The following is a 20,698-nucleotide window of genomic DNA, read 5'->3' on the forward strand; positions in this document are numbered from 1 at the left end:
ACAGTCTAGTTCCCTTCATGCGTTATTCAGGTCACATGGCTTCCCTACCCATTCTTCCAGTGTTCTTGCTTAGGCATGGATGTCTGCATGGAGAAAGCCTATGCTCAAGGCTTCTGAGGACCTGGGGAAGCCTATGCAGAGATGTATGTGCGAATACCTTCTCCCTGTAGACGTTTATTTATTATTTATTTATTACATTTATATCCTCCTCCTCTCTATTTTATCCTCACAACAACAACCCTGTGAGGTAGGTTGGGCTGAGAGTTTGTGACTGGCCCAAAGTCATCCAGTGAGCTTCCATGGCCGAGTGGGGACTAGAACCCGGATCTCCTGACTCCCAGTCCAACACTCTAGCCACTACGCCACACTGGCTCTCTGCTGCTGCTTCCTCTGCATCCAGCATGGGAAATGTAAATTTAATAAGTAAATTGTAGGCTTCTTTACAAAGTTTCTTTATACTGATTCAGAACCTTGGTCCATTTTACTCAGTATTGTCTACACCAAGGGCGGGCAGATAGTAGTTCTCCAGATATTTTGGACTTCAACTCCTAACATTCCTGACGATTGGCTATGCTGACGGGCTTCTGGTAGTCAAAGCCTGAATCATCTGGAGATCTACCTTCCGCCCATCCCTGGTCTAAATTAACTGGTAGCTCACCATGGTTTCAGACGGGATTTTCCAGCCCAACCTGGAGATGCCATGGATTGAACCTGGGAAAGTTTGTATGCAAAATGTGTCTGCCATTGAGTTGTGGCCTTTCCCCATGTAATCTGGTTCGAACGCAGTGTTCCATGTGGTAAAGTAGTGTTTCACGTGCTCCTTCTGCCTGATCCAAACAGGTTTGGGCAGGGGCAAATTTGTAGCTGGCCTGGGATAGGGATGGGACACGTCTAGGAGACTGCACATCTCTTCCTGTCACTGGTGGGGTCACAGCCCAGGTGGGCAGTGTAAACTCACTCCACCCCAAGCCAGCTCACTGCTTTGCTGCAGTTTCAGCTGAGAGTGATGCAAGGAATGAGGCCTAGGACTGGGCCAAAGATTGGTTTGCTCTCCTTGTGTCTGGAGATGGAGTAGCCCTCACAGTGGGCAGTGAGCCAGGTGAAGCACTGAGCCTCCAAAAGGAATGCAGTAGCAAAGCCTGGACCATTCCATCTAATTAAGTTGGTGCAGTCCAAGAAGCCCAGCAACCTGATTCTTGCAACCATAATTTATTTCTGTTCACCTGAGGCAAGTCCTACTCTGCTTTTTCAAAAAGTTCGAAGTCCCAATAATACAATGACTTGATAGCTTCCACAAGCACAGCATTTGCCTTGGAAGAAGATTCAAGAAGCAGCCTTATGACCTGTAAATACAGCTTAATCTGTGTTGTGTTGTCTATTTGATCACAGCCTCCTGCAATCTTTTCCAGACTCTGCAAATAAAAGAGAAGCAAGCAGGGTATACCAAATATAATGTATGGGATTCATCACCAGCTCACATAACCAATGAAGCACACTGCTTTATATTAGAGGCAAAATCACCAGCCCAGTTAGGACTGGAGAGACACAAGTTCAAATCTCCATTCTGTCATGAAACTTGGAGGATGACCTTGGACTTGTTGCCATCTTTCAGCCTAACCTACCTCACAGGGTTGTTGTGAGAATAAAATGGGGAGTGGGGAATCGTGTAAGCTGCCAAGCTCCTTGGAACAAGGGGTGGGGATATAAATGTATTAATAATAAATTATGGGCTGGATTAAGATTTAGTCAGACTAGACCTATTGAAATTAATGGGCTTAAATTAGTACTAAAGTCCCATTGATTTCAATAGGTCTAGTCTAAGCATGACTAAGTTAGTACTAGCTTAAGTCCCATTGATTTCAGTGGGTCTAGTCTAAGTATAACTAAGTCTAGATCTAACCCAATGTATCCAGAGAGATGGCCTTCTGGGCGGTGGGCCCCAAGTTGTGGAACACTCTCAAAGACACTCATCTGGAACGAACGTTACCATCTTTTTGGAACCTGGCAAATACATTTTCATCCTTCCAAGGCTTTGGTGATCTGTTTTATTGCTACTCATTTTTAATTTTTTATTGTATTAGATGCTTTTGTTTATTATATGTTCTTTTCATTTCATTGCTTTTGAATGAATGTTCCTTTGGAGGCCTTTGGGCAGAAATGTTTTAAATAATAAATAAAAATCTAGAAGCATCTCAACTTGTTGCCCCTAATAGAACTTGCCTATTCCTGCAGAACCAGAAAAAATGTTAAACACAGTGCAGAAAGAAAGAAAGAAAGAAAGAAAGAAAGAAAGAGGAGTGGGGTGGGGTGGGTTGTTTTATAGCATTACTTTGAAAATGATGAACAAATTTGAATTCAAGTCTTCTGGGCTTGAGTTTTACTAAATCTCTGTGGCATTATTCATAAGATAATTGAGTAAGCTGTTTGCCACCAAAGGACATTCCTTTTCTTTGATTTTTCCTGTTGATTTCCACCCTTAAAGCCAAAACCCCACACCATTGTTACTAGAAATGATGCTCAAAAATGTTTCCCACCCTTTGAACTTGTTGAGTGAAGTGTTAGCATTTCCTGATGCCCAGCCCTCAAAGACTCTGCTCTCATTTATATGCTGAGACTCGAGTGATAATCTCTCAATTTGTGCTCGGCTGAAGCAGCGCTGAAAGGGCAGAAGGCCAAGAAGAAGAGAGCAAAGTCTGGAAAAATGGAAACATTTTCTGCTGGCGAAACAAACTTAAGGGGAAACAGCACGTTGGAGCTGATGGATTTACAAACACAGGAGGTTGTTAAGAGGAGCACCCTTCAGAAATATAAAATAATCTGTGCTGTAAGTATTATTCTCTGCATACTTTTTAGTGTCAGTGTTAAGTTTGTTCCATGATCTGCGCCAGTTTTGTTAAGTATAAACTTAGTATTTTCCACTGACCATCTGGAAATTTCCTGGCAGGTTTTGAGGCCATGACAGCATGGATAGATGGCAGCTTTACTAGAATAACAACTATTGTTAATGTTTTCAGCTGACAGGGCTAAAGGGCTGATAGAGAGAAACTTGAAACTTTTAGAGTCAAAGAAAGTGCAGACAACCATGTCTCCTGCCTGCAATATGCATCAGTCCGTAGACAATGCAGTATGCATTCTTTGCTGGTTTTAAAAAACAAAAAGTAGATGTTTATGATTACTGTGTATTTCATTCGCAGCCTTAGTGGCTCATGTTAGGAATGTCAACAGATAGGTTCCTGTCTTCTAAGAGTCCCAATCTAACTTAACCAGAGTATGTGTTGTTCAGGTGTGACCTGTCCCATGGTCAATTGCACTGTTTTAATGTGCTGAAGTTAAAAAAAATTGTTAATAGGTAAGGCACCTATACATTTTAAATAGCCCCATTTCAGAAATACATGGCTTCATGAGAAGGTCTTCCCCAGGGTCATCATTCAGGTGTCAGTAGTGGGGAGGAGAGATCCTCAAAGATCTCAAAAATCTTTGAGATATATTTGAGATTAAATTGGCATAATGTAGTGCAGCTTTCCCCAACCTGGTGCCTTACAGATGTGTTGGACTGCAAGTCCTAGCCATCAACCTGGCAAGCATCCGTTTGGGGAAGGCTGATGTAGTGTATTCTAAGAGTGTTATGGTTACTTTGTAGCTCTTAATGACTACTAGAGATGTGGGTGCTTCTGACAAATAACAAATGATCTGAAATAGAGGATTGAATAGATGATTACCCTGTTCCCTGTGTGCCTATAAATGGCATTCCCAGCTTTTTCAAGAGGGATGGCATTGTTAGCTTTGACAATGCTGATTATCCGTTCGTGGTGAGAAGGCAGAAAGGGAATTACTCAGCACTCACTAGACAAGTGATCAGCACTGTTGAATCTGACACCACTGGCTATGTGTTTGGAAATGTGGTGATAGTACATATGAAGCTGTGCTATAATGAGTAAAGCCATGTAGCCAAGTATTGTCTACTCTTTCCAATGACTTTCCAGGGATTCAGGCAGAGGATGTCACATCACTTGCTACCTTATATTTTAACTGGAGATGCCAGGATTGAACCTGAGACCTGCATGTAAAGCATGTGTTGTACCACTAGCCTAGAATGACCCCTTTTCCTAAGGGAGAGCCTTTACTCTAAAGAAAAACCCTACAGTCCTCCTGTTCTGTAGCCTTTCCGCATTTACAGCGGACTCCCAGACAGCAACCACATGATTGCTGATTGGGGAAGCTTTTAATTTTCCAGGTTCCATAGAACTAGATGAAACAGCGCCATCTAGTGGCAATTTTAATTGTGTAACATTCCAAGTTTAAAAGATAGTTCATTAGTTCCGGATCTATTTGAGATTAAATAACCAGGAAATACCTCTGAATGTGCCCTGGAGGTTCACGACATCATCTAAAGGACCCACAAACTTCCATGAGTGAGCAATCTAAATAGCGGGATAAAAGCTCTGTGTGAAGGAGCCCTCAGTGTGTGCCTACCACTTCCTCTGGGCTGAATTTGGCTTCCTTTATTGAGCGTGTAACTTAAAGTGATGTGATTTCTGTGCTGAAAAGTGGTTAATTTCTAACCAAGCTCATTTGTGCTGATTACGAATTGACTGGTTTATTGCACTACATCCTGTTTGAATTTCTACACACACACACACACACACACCTCCAAGTCTTGTCAGCTTTGGCCAGGAGACCACACACAGGAAACATTTCTGAGTTGGGACTGAATGCCCTCCCCCTGGCCCTTTGTAGGCTGGATGACACCAGGGTGTGTGGCCACACTCCAGACATTATCTGGCCCCAGCCGAAGCATCACCTGAAGCTCCAGGAGCCATTTCAGCCAAGGACCAGCTTTGCATGTGCCACATCTTCCCCAAAGGAGGAAGGCGTATCACGGGCAAAATCGCCCCAACCAAGCAGCAGGTGGGGTCCTCCAGCTGCCGCTGGGATGCTCTGCCTGTGTCACATCCCCTCTGGTGTGGGAAGGCACAGTGTAGGCGAATCCCCAGCTTTGTGCAGTGTGCGTTGTCCCATGGAGGCAGTGTGCCATGGGCAAACTGACCCAACTGGGTCCCTCACCACCTGCATCCCTGTTGGAGATATCAGTGGGGATTCTTCCAGGGGGTGGGGCTTGGAAGCCCTGCCCCCTAGAGGAATCCAAGGCAGATTCATGAGCTGCAGGTTTCCCATCCCTGCAGTACACTAACAAAATTGCCTGTTGGGAAAATCCGAAAGGAAAGCCTAAGAGTGATGTGGATGTTTCCAATCTCCTCATGGGCATGAAAGAGAAGGGATCACATGAGCTGGAGGCTCACTGTGACTCAGTCATATATCTGAACAGGGGCTTTAAGTAAGCTGACATACAGTTTTGGACATGCACACCTATCAAAGGTTTAGGTTCGTTCTGCATATTACCATGCCACAGAATGCAGAAAATATCCTTTAAAAAAAAGAGAGAGAGAGAGGAGGATTACGCCACAACCTCCTCAAGCTAAAGCAGGAATATGTACAATGGAAATATTTATCTAGGCAATTTTGTTATGACAGAATACACTTAAGCCAGTTTAGTCATTGTTTGCTGTATGAAAGAAGAGAAGAAGATAAAAATCCCCACTAATGCAGACTCTCAGTCTTTTCCAGTGTTCTCTGAGGTAGATTATGATCCCATCCAAACCACACCAAAGTACCAGGAAGAGTAGTTAAACGGGTGGCTGCACAAACTTAGGGAGTAAAATGGAAATGTTGAAGAGAGACTTGAACAATCAGAATGACAGTTTACCATTTCATAATCTCAAGCATACTATTTAAGGAGGTGTTTAACCTCCTCCTAGTGTTTCATACTTCATGTTTATTCTTCAGGAGTGCCATATTTCTTACCAGATCACTAACTGTTGATATAAATAGCTCAGTGGATCTATGCAGGGCCAGCACCAGTTTCGAGGAAGCCCCCACAAGCTTTCAAGGAGGTGAAGTGTTGGGCAATAGGGACAGATAGGCAACAAAAGTAGCAGACAGGCTGGTGCTGGGAAGCTTTGGAGATGAGAGGAGTTAATCTCTCCAAGCTCTGCCTGTCTGGTTCTTTAGTGCAGTTATAAGCATAGGCCGGAAGGTCAGGGAAGGAGAGTTAGTATTGTCTGCAGGAGTTCTATCTTCTTCCCCAGGCCTGTGGTCTGAGTACCAATCTGGAGGGTTTGTGCCTTGTGTTGGGCACTCAGAACAGATTCTACTGGAGTACCATCCACCCTATTGTCCAGCACCTCCATGTCTGAGCCGTTGGAGGCAGTCTCCAAAAGGATGCTGATAACACTCAAGAATATTGCCTGGGGGACTTTAACACCATGCTGGGACTGCCTTGTCAGGGTCAGAGCAGGATTTCATGGCCGCTGTGACAACCATGGGGCTATCCCAAGATAAAATCGATCCAATGCATAAATCTGAACACACTACATTTGGTTTTCTGAGCTGGATAGAAGGATAATGATCAGAAAGTGGGGGAGGGGATGTCTGTCTGGGTCCAGGAGATTGTAAATCCCTCATGGAGAGAGGGAGTGGTTCCAACTTCTTTAAAGGATGTCATAATTTGACTGCTGAAGAATCCTAGTCTGGACCTGGAAACATCAACAACTATAGCCGAGCGTCTAACATTCCTTTCATGGGCAAGGTGACAGACTGATGGTTGGGGTGCATTAGGGCAAGGTGGTGGAGCCTTGCTAGTCAACCTGCTAGAATGGGAAAAGGTGCAGAAAAAGGCAACTAAAATGATCAAGGGGCTGGAGCAAATCCCCTATGAGGAAAGGTTACAACATCTGGGACTGTTTAACTCAGAAATTTGATGTATCAGTATACCCTTGTGTGGCAGCACAAAACTCAGGATTTGTAGCACAAAACTAGCAGAAAACTTTTCCATAAGTTCGGAGGTTGTATCACTCTGGAGACTTGATCCACTCAGGACCCAGTCAAAACAGATTCTGGAGTTACCAAGATGAAACAAGACCACTTGTATAAAAGAATGACATATAGTTTATTGAATACACAGTTGTAATAATGGATGCGGATATAAACAATAAATGCAACAAAAAGTTTACACCCCCCCTCCATTGGAGATCACAATCCCCTCAACTGGTGTTGCATTGGGGTGCCGTTCCAAGGGCCTAGAATCTCTGGGTAGATGGGCACCCTTCCCCCTCCCAAAGTGAAAACAAACTAGCCTGCTGAATTTTATAGGTGTCCCTCCTCAGTTCCACAGCCTGTCATGAGAAACACAGGCTGGGAAACAAATCACTCCTTTCAAGAGAAGGAGGTGCTCAGCTCCAGTTTCTCACAGGAGAGTAAAACATCCTTATCTCAGAGTTGAGGTCATACAGCTGTGAGATCTTACTTGCTAATACCATCTATGCTGCATGCAAGAAGAAATCTACTTCTATCGCATGGCCACAGTAAAATGACCAATATACAGGTCTCTGTGTACTACAAACAGCATTTCAGACACTGTGTAAGTTCACACTCTACTCCCTGCCATTCTTCCAGAACTAAATCCAATACAGAGGTGATATGAAAATATGGATTTTTTAGCATTTGCCAGGTCCCACCTAAGGGTATGTCATTTTCACACTTTTGGTTTCAGCACAAAACTCTGGGTTTGTAACATAAAACTAGCACAAAACTTTGGTACAGGTATGGAGGTGATACGACAACACTGGTTTTTGTGTGTGTTAACTATGAACCCCCATCTGATGAATCAGCGCATACTTGTTTTGTGCTGCTACCCATGTCTGCATATGTTTGGAGAAGATACTAGTTTGTGGGTTCGTAGATAACACAGCTGATTATAATGCCCAAACAGAGCTGCAGTCATCTTTCTTTTCAATCACTGTGCGGTGAGATCAGTGTTGAAATGATGTTCATGTGATCACAGGCCACCAGAAGTGACAGTTAAAAGCCACCTTGATTTTAATGAAAAGAAAGGGTGAAGTTTAGAAAAATCTATTAAATAAATGTTGAAGCAAAACAAGGTGATTGGGAGGGGGATGTTAGGAAACAGAAGCTACTTTAGAAAGTGCCTTTAAAGGAGAGGGTATCTGAGCTTGGAAGCAATAAGAAAAATTAACAGTACAACCCTCTACATGTCTACTTGGAAATAAGTGTCATTGGATTAATGGGCCATGCTCCCATGTAAGTGTGTAGAGGACTGCAGCCTAAAGTGGTGAGGGAGGAGCTGGATCCACTAAGCAAGTCACCAGCACTTCTATTTATTTATTAAATTGATTTATTTATTAAATGTATTAATCACCATCTGACCGGTCACCCAACAACTTCCAGCAGTAGCCTGCATTTGTGCAAGTATCTTTTCACTCCTCTTGGAAACAGAGAGCTGTCACCGATACCCCTTCCATACCTTCCTACGAAAGCTGGGAAAAAGACAAACCCTGTGAGCGGGATCAACAGTTGTTTTGGGGGTTATGCAGTATAAGGTAAGGGTGCAGTGCTAGGATAGGGAATGGGATCCTTACAACCACAATGTTCTACTGGTCTTCCAAAAAATAATTTGGAAACCACTTCAAAATACAAATACAGCTTAAAGTCCTCCAGGTATTTTGGGATGACGAAGCTGCTATTTGCTTTTTGGATATAGCAACTACCAGTGGGGAAATCTATGAAATATACTTCCTGCTTGGCAATTTTGTCAGCTTTGCATAATGGTTTAGGTAGCTTGGGTAATGTTTCTATATCGCAGTCCCCCAAATCCAAATTGCTTACTAAATTCAACATTCATTTTGCATATTTTCTACTGGCTGTCAGGATTCCTTTTGCCCCTACTGTAAACTTCAAATGCCAAATCAAACAAAGACAAGAGGCTTCAATCCATGGCTTTAATCCATTACTTCAATGGGTCATACAGATGCAAATTCTCAGTGACTCTCAGTCTACAAAGGAAATGCCTTGGGGGGGATCAAAAGGTTTGCTATGAAAGTTGCCCACCGTTTGAAGAAAAGGCGGGCTCAGTATCCTAACTTAAGGCAGGGGGAGATCTCCCTCTATCGTGAGGCCTCTAGATGCAGCTGTTCATGCTGGGCCAATCAGGCAGACCGCCTAAGCTCTGCCCTGGCCATCTCTCTCTTAGCTCTGTGTCTGTGCCTGGTGTCTAAGAATTCAGGCTCTCCAAGCCCTGCCTCTCCCTATTCGCTATCTCTCATGGGGGTGGGGGTGAAGAGGGGCCTTCTCTGTCCGGCTGGGCTTTTGAAACCTGAAGAGTCTGCCTATCCATGTCTAGGCAAGTCTGATAAATTTTCTCCTTCATGTCTTGTGGTTCTTCTTCAGAATCTGAACTACTCTGCCGCTCCCTGTGCTCAGAGGCAACCTTGACATTGTTTGTTCTTTGCTTATTCTTGGCAAGTAGTACAAAAACCTGGATCAATGGGAAGATATTGCCTTACTATTTACTTCAAGCCAAACCAGAATGAGTGTTTTCATCCATGATGATGATTATTCATGCATCGCATAATGAAAATATATATATGATGTTGGTGTACACATGCACACACACACACACACATCTGTGATATCTATCTATCTATCTATCTATCTATCTATCATCTATCTATCTATCTATCTATCTATCTCAACAATGGTGTGCCTTACAGCATTTTCAGTTGTTATTTATTCCAGCAGTTGCCCTCTTTTTGTTCTGATGTACACAATGCTACACATGGTATATTTGATCCCATTGTTTACAAGTCCCCCCTGCACTATGCACACTTGCCAACTGAGAACACTTCATTTCATCAGATGCATGGACTCTGGTCAACAAAAGCTTATGCCGTTAATAAATCTGCTCATCCTTATGATACCACAAGATGTTTTGTGGTTTGTGGCTGGACCAGACTAACGTGGCTACCCCTCTAGAAGTGGTTCTCAGGGTACGTGGCATTCTGTGTTCCGCTTACCTTTCTTCTCTGAGGCTGAGATCTCAATGTAGCATGCCAGGGAGAGATGTGCCAGGCTTCTGGTCATGTTGCCCCAGCTTCTGCTGATCTAAACAGCAGGCTTTGCATCAGCTCCTCAGTTATTGCGAAAGAGGTCCCAAGCATAAGAAAGAATTCCTTGTCTGAAAACAACAATACACAACTTGAATCCTTGACAGTTGTGTACTAAAAGCAAAGCACCTTCAGTTGCCCTGGCTAGAAGGAACTGAATGTCCTCACAATCAACAGAGGTGAGATTCTAACTGCACCCCTTTGTGGGAGTGCCCCATTGATTTCAGTGGGATTTCACTGGCACATTTGAAAGTAATTGTGGATAGGACTGCAGCTTTAGAGCCAATCTTAACTAAGTTTATTCGGAAGAAAGTTCCATTTGTTTCACTGTTATTTATTTTCACGTAAATATGCTTAGTATTGCAGCCTTACAATGCAATTTTATACATGTGTACTCAGAACTAAATGGGACTTACTCATAGGTAAGTGCATACAGGGTTGCAGCTGTAAACACCTAGAATTACTCCTACTTGACTTGAATTTTATTTATTTATAATCCATGGTTGTGGTAGTATAATTGTTGCTTAATTTATAAATCGTTGTTTTTAATTTACATACCCCAGTGTTTTGTACAATAAAAACAATTACAACAGAAAACACTGCAGCATAAGCTGAATATCAGAAAACTGAAAATGTATTCTGCCTTTGGGCTGCAGTCTAATACTCACTTGGAAGTAAGCCCCACTGAACTCAGTGGGATATACATCAGAGTAGACAGGCATAGGGTTGTGCTGTTAGAGTGTGTGCAGCATTATCCTGAGCATCGTCAATGGAACTTACTCCCTCGCAGTGGTAAGTGCAGGAGCCCCCACAACCAAGGAGAGTCCAAAATGCAGGGAGCTGTGTTTAATTTCTTCTCTAATACGTATCCTACACACGTGTGTGCACACTAACAAGCAACAGTGTCATTGTCCCTGCTCTGAAAAAAGATCCAAGAGCTGCCTGCACTCCCCCTTTACTACACTTCTGCTCTCTGGTAAGGCTACTTGGGATCGCAGCCTTTAAATGTTATTATCCACTTGGTGCACTTCACTAACTGGGGACAAGGTCCCGGCAGCACTAAAGGGTTTACTTTTCTCTATACAAAAGGGTACCAAAGGGTGTGTTTCCACACAATCGGCTTCACCTGGCTTGCAACTCTGTTGCGACGTTTCCCCAGTCCATCTGCTCCTTTTCCAGTTTCCACAGTGCTTAAAGTCCCAGCTTATCATCGCTGTAGCCTGGGGCTCTGTGCTGTTTCCACTGAGCTCTGATCGAATTATTTTCTTGATGGCTGGGTGGAGTCTGGGTGGGGTCTGATTACCTCATCCGTGTTCCTGCCTCCTCCTCTTGCTTAGTCCCCCCTCCCTCTCCCCCTTCGCTGACAGAAACATACTTCCAGGTGGGGTGGGGGGATTGGAAATTAATGTCATCAGACTGGCCGGGGCTGCTGAAGCAATCATAGAGGCTCCCCCCTCCAGGCTCTACTCCCCTTAATGGCAATCTCAGGAACAAGCCTCATTGACCACAACGGGAGTTACTTCTGAGTTGACTTCCCGGACGTATGCCCAATTCCTCCCATTTCCCCCCCTTTCCCTCTAAATAGCAGGCTACCGCATTAACAGGCACACGCTAAGTCGCTATCTCATTATCACACTATCACACAGGTCTTCGATCAATATGCACACCTTCTATGTCAGTATCTTCCTATGACTCTATCACTCAATCGTGAAATAGCACCAACACGCATTTGTGCTATCACATGATAGAGCTATTGCGTGATAGCACATTACTCCAGGGGTGCCTGTTGACTCCTGTTGAGGTTAAGGGGGCTTGTTCCAGAAAATGCACTATCACACGATAGCACAAATGCGTATTAGTGCTATTTCACAATTGAGTGATAAGAGTCATAGGAAGATACTGACGTAGAGGGTGTGCATATTAATCGAAGACCTGCGCAATAGTGTGATAATGAGATAGCAACTTAGCATGTAATATGAAAACTAGACTATGATGCTTACAGCATCGTTTTCCTTGTCCAAACGACACAAAGGAATATTTGCCGTGGATCCTCCCCACATGTAGTTCTGGGGAAGCAACCTGAGATAAACCTGATTTTCAGGTTGTAATGGGAGTACTTGCTTGCCCACAATAGCAGGCTTATATGCACTAGTGTTCTAGCACTTATTTTCAGTGATGCTTTAAAAGTTGGCCCCTCGGCATCCTGCTCCAAACCGGCAATGAAACTTCCAGAAAACAGGGAGGGAAAGGGTTGGGTCACTGAGGTCACGAGCGACACACCCACAAAGGCCGGGCTACATGCTCCATGGGCAGGACTATGATACTGAACCCAGTGCGGTTGTGGAAACAGGTCAGTAATGGAGCCGAAGGAAGCTGGAAAAGTCGGACTATAACCAGTCTCAGAAAAAGCGGTTTTTCCACAATAAAATACAGGGCTTGTGCAGAATGCCCACGACGTCATGGAAACACAGAGTTTTCAGTGTGCAGCCTGGTTGGAGTAAATTGCTGGTGGAAACACAGCCAGAGACTTACGATGCATGTCTGTGATTTTTGCTTTACCGACAAATACACAAGCGGAACATAGAGGAGGCAATCACATGATTTAGCCCTATAAGCAGACAAAGTAGCTTCTGGGAGTAACTTTTGCAGCTCCTTTCCCATGTCTGTACCATTGTTTTAGAAAACTCCAGCTAGAAATTATCTGCTCTCTTTTCTATTCAATCTCTCTCCCACCCACCCCATACACACACCTTTGCAAAACACCTGAAGCGTACAACTCTACAAGTGAACTATCCTTTCAGGAAACGATCCAAACCATAGTAAGATGCATTAACAGTAAAATTCTTTTGAAAAGTGCATGACTCTTTATTTACAAAGATCAAGCTGGTCAAATTCACAGTGATACAATTAGCAGCCCAGTCTTGCTGTGTTTACTGAGGAGTAAGTCCTCAACTCCCCTTCATGGATCACTGCCTTGTTGTGGCGAAGGGGCTTGCGTAACTCAGTGAAGCCATAAGCTATGCCGTGCAGGGCCACCCAAGACGGACAGGTCATGGCAGAAAGTTCTGACAAAATGTGGTCCACTGGAGAAGGAAATGGCAACCCACTCCAGTATTCTTGCCAAGAAAACCCCATGGAACGTATCACAAGGCTAAAAGAGATGACGCCGGAAGATGAGCCCCTCAGGTCGGAAGGTGTCCAATATGCTACTGGGGAAGAGCAGAGGGTATTTCCAAGTAGCGCCAGAAAGAGTGAAGCGGCTGGGCCAAAGCCGAAAGGACACTCAGCTGTGGATGTGTCTGGTGGTGAAAAGAAAATCCGATGCTGTAAAGAACAATATTGTTTAGGAACCTGGAATGTCAGATCAATGAATCAAGGTAAGCTGGAGGTGGTCAAACATGAGATGGCAAGATTGAACATCGACATCTTGGGAATCAGCGAACTAAAATGGACAGGCATGGGCGAATTTAATTCAGGTGACCATCATATCTACTATTGTGGGCAAGAATCCCTTAGAAGAAATGGAGTAGCACTCATAGTCAACAAAAGGGTGGGAAAAGCAGTACTGGGGTACAATCTTAAAAATGATAGAATGATCTCAGTACGAATCCAAGGCAAACCATTCAACATCACAGTAATTCAAGTCTATGCCCCAACCACTGAGGCCGAAGAAGCTGAGGTTGATCGGTTCTATGAAGACCTCCAACACCTTCTAGAACTAACACCAAAAAAAGATGTCCTCTTCATCATAGGGGATTGGAATGCTAAAGTAGGAAGTCAAGAAATCACCGGGATAACAGGCAGGCATGGCCTTGGTGTACAAAATGAAGCAGGACAAAAGCTAATAGAGTTTTGCCAAGAGAACACGCTGATCATAGCAAACACTCTTTTCCAACAGCACAAGAGGCGACTCTACACATGGACGTCACCAGATGGTCAATATCAAAATCAGATTGATTATGTCCTTTGCAGCCAAAGATGGAGAAGCTCCATACAGTCAGTAAAAACAAGACCTGGAGCTGACTGTGGCTCAGATCATGAGCTGCTTCTTGCAAAATTTCGGCTTAAATTGAAGAACGTAGGGAAAACCACTAAACCGTTCAGGTATGACCTAAATCATATCCCTTATGAATATCCAGTGGAGGTGAGGAATAGATTTCAGGGATTAGACCTGATAGACAGAGTGCCTGAGGAACTATGGACGGAGGTCCGTAACATTGTTCAGGAGGCAGCAACTCAATCCATCCCAAAGAAAAAGAAATGCAAGAAAGCAAAGTGGCTGTCTGATGAGGCTTGACAAGTAGCTGAGGAAAGAAGGGAAGTGAAAGCAAGGGAGAAAGGGGAAGATATACCCAACTGAATGCAGAGTTCCAGAGAATAGCAAGGAGAGACAAGAAGGCCTTCTTAAATGAACAATGCAAAGAAATTGAGGAAAACAACAGAATGGGAAAGACTAGAGATCTCTTCCAGAAAATTGGAGATCTCAAGGGAACGTTTTGTGCAAAGATGGGCATGATAAAGGACAAAGAAGGCAGGGACCTAACAGAAGCAGATGAGATTAAGAAGAGGTGGCAAGAATACACAGAAGAACTATACAGGAAAGATCTGAATGTCCCTGATAGCCATGATAGTGCGGTCACTGAACTTGAGCCGGACATCCTCGAGAGTGAAGTCAAGTGGGCCTTAGGAAGCATTACTAACAACAAAGCTAGCGGAGATGACAGTATTCCAGCCGAGCTATTTAAAATCCTAAAAGATGATGCTGTTAAAGTGCTGCATTCAATATGCCAACAAATCTGGAACACTCAACAGTGGCCACAAGACTGGAAAAGGTCAGTTTACATTCCAATTCCAAAGAAGGGCAACGCCAAAGAGTGTTCAAACTACCGCACAATTGCGCTCATTTCACATTCCAGCAAGGTGATGCTCAAAATCCTACAAGCTAGGCTTCAGCAGTATGCGAACCGAGAACTACCGGAAGTACAAGCTGGGTTTAGAAGAGGCAGAGGAACTAGAGATCAAATCACCAACATTCGCTGCATCATGGAGAAAGCAAGAGAATTCCAGAAAAACGTCTATTTCTGCTTCATTGACTACGCTAAAGCCTTTGATTGTGTGGATCACAACAAACTGTGGCAAATTCTTAAAGTGATGGGAGTACCAGACCACCTTACCTGTCTCCTGAGAAACCTGTACGAGGGTCAAGAAGCAACAGTAAGAACCAGACATGGAACAACCGATTGGTTCAAAATTGGGAAAGGAGTATGACAAGGCTGCATATTGTCACCCTGCTTATTTAACTTATATGCAGAGTACATCATGAGAAATGCCGGGTTGGATGAATCAGAGGTCGGAATTAAGATTGCTGGGAGAATTATCAACAACCTCCGATATGCAGACGATACCACCCTAATGGCAGAAAATGAAGAGGATCTCAAGAGCCTCTTGTTGAGGGTGAAAGAGGAGAGTGCAAAAGCTGGTTTGAAACTCAACATTAAAAAAACTAAGATCATGGCATCTGGCCCCATCACTTCCTGGCATATAGAAGGGGAAGAAATGGAAGCAGTGACAGATTTTACTTTCTTGGGCTCCAAGATCACCGCAGACGGTGACTGTAGCCATGAAATTCAAAGACGCTTGCTCCTTGGGAGGAAAGCTATGGCCAACCTAGACAGCATAGTAAGAAGCAGAGACATCACCTTGCCGACAAAGGTCCGTCTAATCAAAGCTATGGTTTTCCCAGTAGTAATGTATGGCTGTGAGAGCTGGACTATAAGGAAGGCTGAGCGCCGAAGAATTGATGCTTTCGAACTGTGGTGCTGGAGAAGACTCTTACGAGTCCCCTGGACTGCAAGGAGGTCAAATCAGTCCATCCTAAAGGAAATCAACCCTGAGTGCTCATTGGAAGGACAGATAATGAAGCTGAAGCTCCAATATTTTGGCCACCTAATGCGAAGAGAAAACTCCCTGGAAAAGACCCTGATGCTGGGAAAGACTGAAGGCCAAAGGAGAAGGGGACGGCAGAGGATGAGATGGCTAGATAGCATCACGGATGCAATGAATATGAACTTGAGCACGCTCCGGGAGAGAGCGCAGGACAGAAAGGCCTGGCATGCTATGGTCCATGGGGTCACGAAGAGTCGGACACGACTGAACGACTGAACAACAACAACAACAACAAAGTCCTCAACTGAATTCAATGGGACTGACTTCCAAGTAAATGTACATTGGATTGCAGTCTAGACAGAACTGATGCACTGGTGTGAATGTGCAGCATGAGAGGGAATCATGCCCCCCTTTTTAACTGAAGAGTTTTTTATTATAATTTTGAACAAACCAAATGAAGTAATAATCAAACAAAAATAAAAGGGAGAGTTAAAACAGGGAAGGGGAACATGGGTAAGATGTTTTGATCATACCGTTACATGTACTCCAATTCTCTAAGTGGTGTGAAGTTCCAAGGTTGCAGTGTCTACCTGAGTTTGGTTCCCTTTAGAACATGGGTGGGCAACTTGTGCCATTCCAGGTATTTTGACCTGCAACTCCCATCATGGCTCACCACTGGCTATGCTAGCTAGGGGCTGATAGGAGCTGGAGGCTAAAACACTGGGGAAGAGGGTTACAAGTTACCCAGCCCTGCTTTAGGAGGAGGTTATAGGAGGCTTATGGAGTTTTGTAGTATTAACAAATATACAGACTGAGCATAGGTGGAGGCTCATCTTAAACACTCCAACAGATAGTAAAAAATCTACTGGTCCCACATAAGGTCTCCAGGAAGAAAGCCATACCTAAGCTAATGTTAGCTGTTCAGAATCCAAAACTCAGTTCTCTGACTGTCTGACTGAAATTGCGATCTACTAAACTATTGTTCTTTTCAGTAAGTTCTCACACACATCATCCCTGGTATGTTGAAAGGGATTACAAATCCCTGGTTTGGGAGGGATTACAATCTACCATGTAACACTTAAAATAATAAAGGACTGCATTAGTAAGCATTTTTGTCTTCATCTCTTTCTTTATACAGCAAACATTAGCTATTAAGTTGTTTTAAGCTTATGCTGTCATAACAAAATTGCCTAGATAAATATTTCTATTGTACAGTACACAGTTTTCTGCTTTTGCTTGAGGGGACACTTTTGTAAGGTATAATTTTACTCCAAAAAATTGGTAGCATTTCTGCTTTTTATTTCATAGGATCATAGAATAGTAGGGTTGGAAGGGGCCTATAAGACCATTGAGTCCAACCCCCTGCTCAATGCAGGAATCTAAGTCAAAGCATCCCTGACAGATGGCTTCAAGCTTCATCTTGAATGCCTCAGTCTGGGACAGCCCACCACCTCCCTAGCTAATTGGTTCCATTGTCATATTGCTCTAACAGTCAGGAAGTTTTTCCTGATGTTCAGCCAGAATCTGCCTTCCTGTAACTTGAGCCCATGATTCCGTGTCCTGCACTCTGGGATGATTGAGAAGAAATCCTGGCCTTCCTCTCTGTAACAGCCTTTCAAGAACTTGAAGAGCACTATCATATCTCCCCTCAGCCCTATGATAACGTGCAGAGTGAAATTCAATTTGGGAGAGCTGTAAATGTCAGAAAATATATTTAAGCTTACCCATATGCCTCGTTCAGATGTAACACGGAAATCATGTTTTCCTACTACATGCATGAGCTGCAGTGAACTTTGGGCTCATGTGATTCTCCTCTTTTCTTTTGTGGCCACAAGAAGATTGCCCACTTTTAAACAAACCACAGCTCTCCATTATGTCTCCTCATTGTGTCTGTGGAACTGTGGTTTGTTTAAACTGCTGTTAGTGAACAAGCCAAGTCCTGAAATTATGGTTGGATCCTGGCTTGTTCAAATTATTTATTATTTATTCATAATTTGTATATGCTGCCCTATAACCATAACCATATTCTCAGGGCAGCTTCTCACTAACTAGAGTTCAAGCAAACCAGTTTCTCAAGTTTGGATGTTAACAAGAAACTGTGGTTTATGTAAAAGTGGAAGCAGATGCTTCCAATCTCTTCACAGCCATGAAAGAGGAGAAGGAAGTAGAAGGGCCACTGCTAGACCTGCACCCATGGGGCCTTGGCCCCAGATTGATTTCCCAGAGCTCTAAATGTCCATTGTCATGTTTATTGAGTAAGTCCACTGAATTCAATGGGACTGACTTCCAAGTAAATGTACATAGGATTGCAAAGTACTGTTTGAAGGTCTCCCCCCACCCCCAGCTTAATTACTATGCAGAGGGTGATTTTCAAGGGATGGTGGTGGTTGCAGTTGGGGAGAGAAGAGTTAATACTATCGTATATCCACTTATCTCAGAGTGAGCCCAATTGAACTCAGTGGAACTTATTTATGAGTTGGCTTATGTAGGATTGCACTGTGATTTGATATCAGCTTGCTACAGAAAATGTACTCAAGGCAGTTAACAATTTAAAAATAAAACAACCAGCTAAGGGTGCAGGCCTATACAGACTTACATGGCAGTAAGTTTCATTGAATGTAGAGAGAGTTACGTCTGACTAGACATGTATACGATTGTGCTGTAAGGGTGTAAGTATTCCTAAAACAAGAGCAGGAAAAATAATATCAGTTTAGGGTGCAATCTTATGCATGTTTAGGCAGAAAAAAGTCCTATTGTTCCCAGCATTCCCCAGCCAGCCATGTTGGCTGGGGAATGCTGGGAGTTGTAGGACTTTTCTCTGTCTAACCATGCATAGGATTGGGCTGATAAAGTCTGATCAATGAGGCTGTCTTTAATTAAGAACACCGTGGAAAAATAGAACAGTCTTGGTTTGCAGTGATGGCACCAGGCGTACCTACCTGGGTGTAATGATTGCACTGGTCATGTGTTCTGCTTTACAGAGGACAGCTCTCTATTTGAATGCAGCCCTATTTAAAGGGCTGTCTAGTCCAAATCTGGTTTCAAGATAAAGAACCGTCAGAAAGGAGAGGAGAAGCCCTGAAGGTGCCCTTCAACACTAGCACCTGGACAGCAGGCTAAGCAGAGACACAGGTCACCTGGTCACAGTCTTCCCCAGCATGGTAGATATAGAATATTTCTGTTTAAATTACAGTAATTCTTTCTAAATTTGCAACTATACTTATAAATTAACATATGCAAAATGCATGTAAATTGCTATCTCCTTTTGTCCTTTTTTGTGGCAAAGTGTTGATGTAGTCACCCCAGTAATGATGCCTCTGATGATGGGGTATGTTGAGAATTAGCAGTTAGGTTTACCATTTAAATAGTCCTGAATTTTGTTGCAGTGACATCTTTTTTCTTTACCAAGTAGAGTTCTAAACAACAGCTTTTGTTCCTGAAGGAATACTTTTTATGACAGCTTTATTTTAAAGTACAGCATTCACATACTAACAGTGCAACCCTATACATGTATACTCAAAAGTAAGCCCCACTGAGTTCAATGGGACATACTCCTAGCTAGGTGGGCTTTACTTGTCAACAAAATCTCCATTTGAGTGCTGTTATAGGAGCTCCCCATTTTAGAGAGTATAGTATTTCCATTCATAGGTATGAATATGGACCATTTGTGGACAACATATGTGTGCTATGCCACTTTAACTTTGTGGTATTTTTGTTGTTGTTATAACAGGTTCTTTTAGTTTCTTTGGTGGTTGTAGCTCTTGGACTAGGTTTGGGACTTGGACTGAGGAAAACAGTACAACTACCAGGTATGTTTACAATTTAATATAAACGTGTCAAAACTGTTAAAAAAGGGAGTGGAGTATGTCTTCGGCCTTGTTCTCACTGAGGTGGTAAACTTGTGCCTGGACTGTACCACTTCTGAGTACAGGGTGAGTGGCCACGTACGCATTACCAAAAAGGAGGAAAGACACCATTAAAAAAAGAGAACATCAATTTACACAAAATTCACAACTGCTAATTTATATGTGTAGATGCAAATTTAGAAATCATTACTGTGATTTAAATAGAAATGCAATACATTTCATCATTGTGAGGAAGATTATGACCAGGTGACCTGTGTGCCTGCTCAGTCTTCTGTCCACATACTAACTGTTGATGGACAGCTTCAAGGACTCTGCTCTCCCTTCTGAGTTCTTTATATCTTTAAACTGGACTTGACTGGACAGCCTTTCAAACAGAGGGTGCCTTTAAAGAGAGGACTGTTCTCTGACAGACCTTCAAACAGAGGACTGTACTCTGTATTGTAGGTCACATGGTCACCCTTCAGGCTCACATAACCGAATGCTCTGACATGAAAACCCTTCTCTCTGGCATCTAGTTTGCTGTGGAAGGCTGGGTTTTTTTTGTATGGAATAAGAAAGGATGATTAAAATTGGACCCAGGCATACCTAGCCTGCCATGGATTGCAGCTTCCATTTATATATGGTGGAAAGATGGGGATCGGGTGTATTTTACACTTCATTGTGAAGATTGTTTGCTACATTATTTTGCACTTGTTTGGATTGTGGCTGGTTTCAGTTACTGAATATATAATAGTAGCAACACGGATGCCCACAGCTCAGAACAATCTGAAATGTTACATCTCATTAAGAAAACCATGACTGTGTTCAGAAAATGCAAGCTGGCACAGGCAGGTAGATATAGTGATAAGGCACATGAAAAGCCTTCATTCATATATGTTTCCACTAGTGCTGTGTTGAAATTTCTTCCACATTTTTTTTACAAGTCCC

General features: G+C 43.2%; 1 protein-coding gene across 1 annotated transcript in view; it reads left to right on the top strand.

Moving 5' to 3' along the window:
• The first annotated feature begins 2,623 nt into the window (after window positions 1–2,623).
• Window positions 2,624–20,698, top strand: part of ENPP3 (ectonucleotide pyrophosphatase/phosphodiesterase 3) — a 79,942-nt gene continuing 61,867 nt past the window's right edge. Inside the window, exons 1-2 of the mRNA XM_084827535.1 lie at window positions 2,624–2,824; window positions 19,636–19,714. Coding sequence (XP_084683661.1) covers window positions 2,702–2,824; window positions 19,636–19,714 — 202 coding nt within the window. The 5' untranslated portion in view covers window positions 2,624–2,701. The remainder of the gene's footprint in view (window positions 2,825–19,635; window positions 19,715–20,698) is intronic.

The sequence above is a fragment of the Heloderma suspectum genome, chromosome 1 (genome assembly GCF_057233095.1).
Source record: "Heloderma suspectum isolate Gila_16-S chromosome 1, 16-S_ref, whole genome shotgun sequence".
NCBI classification, from domain to species: domain Eukaryota; kingdom Metazoa; phylum Chordata; class Lepidosauria; order Squamata; family Helodermatidae; genus Heloderma; species Heloderma suspectum.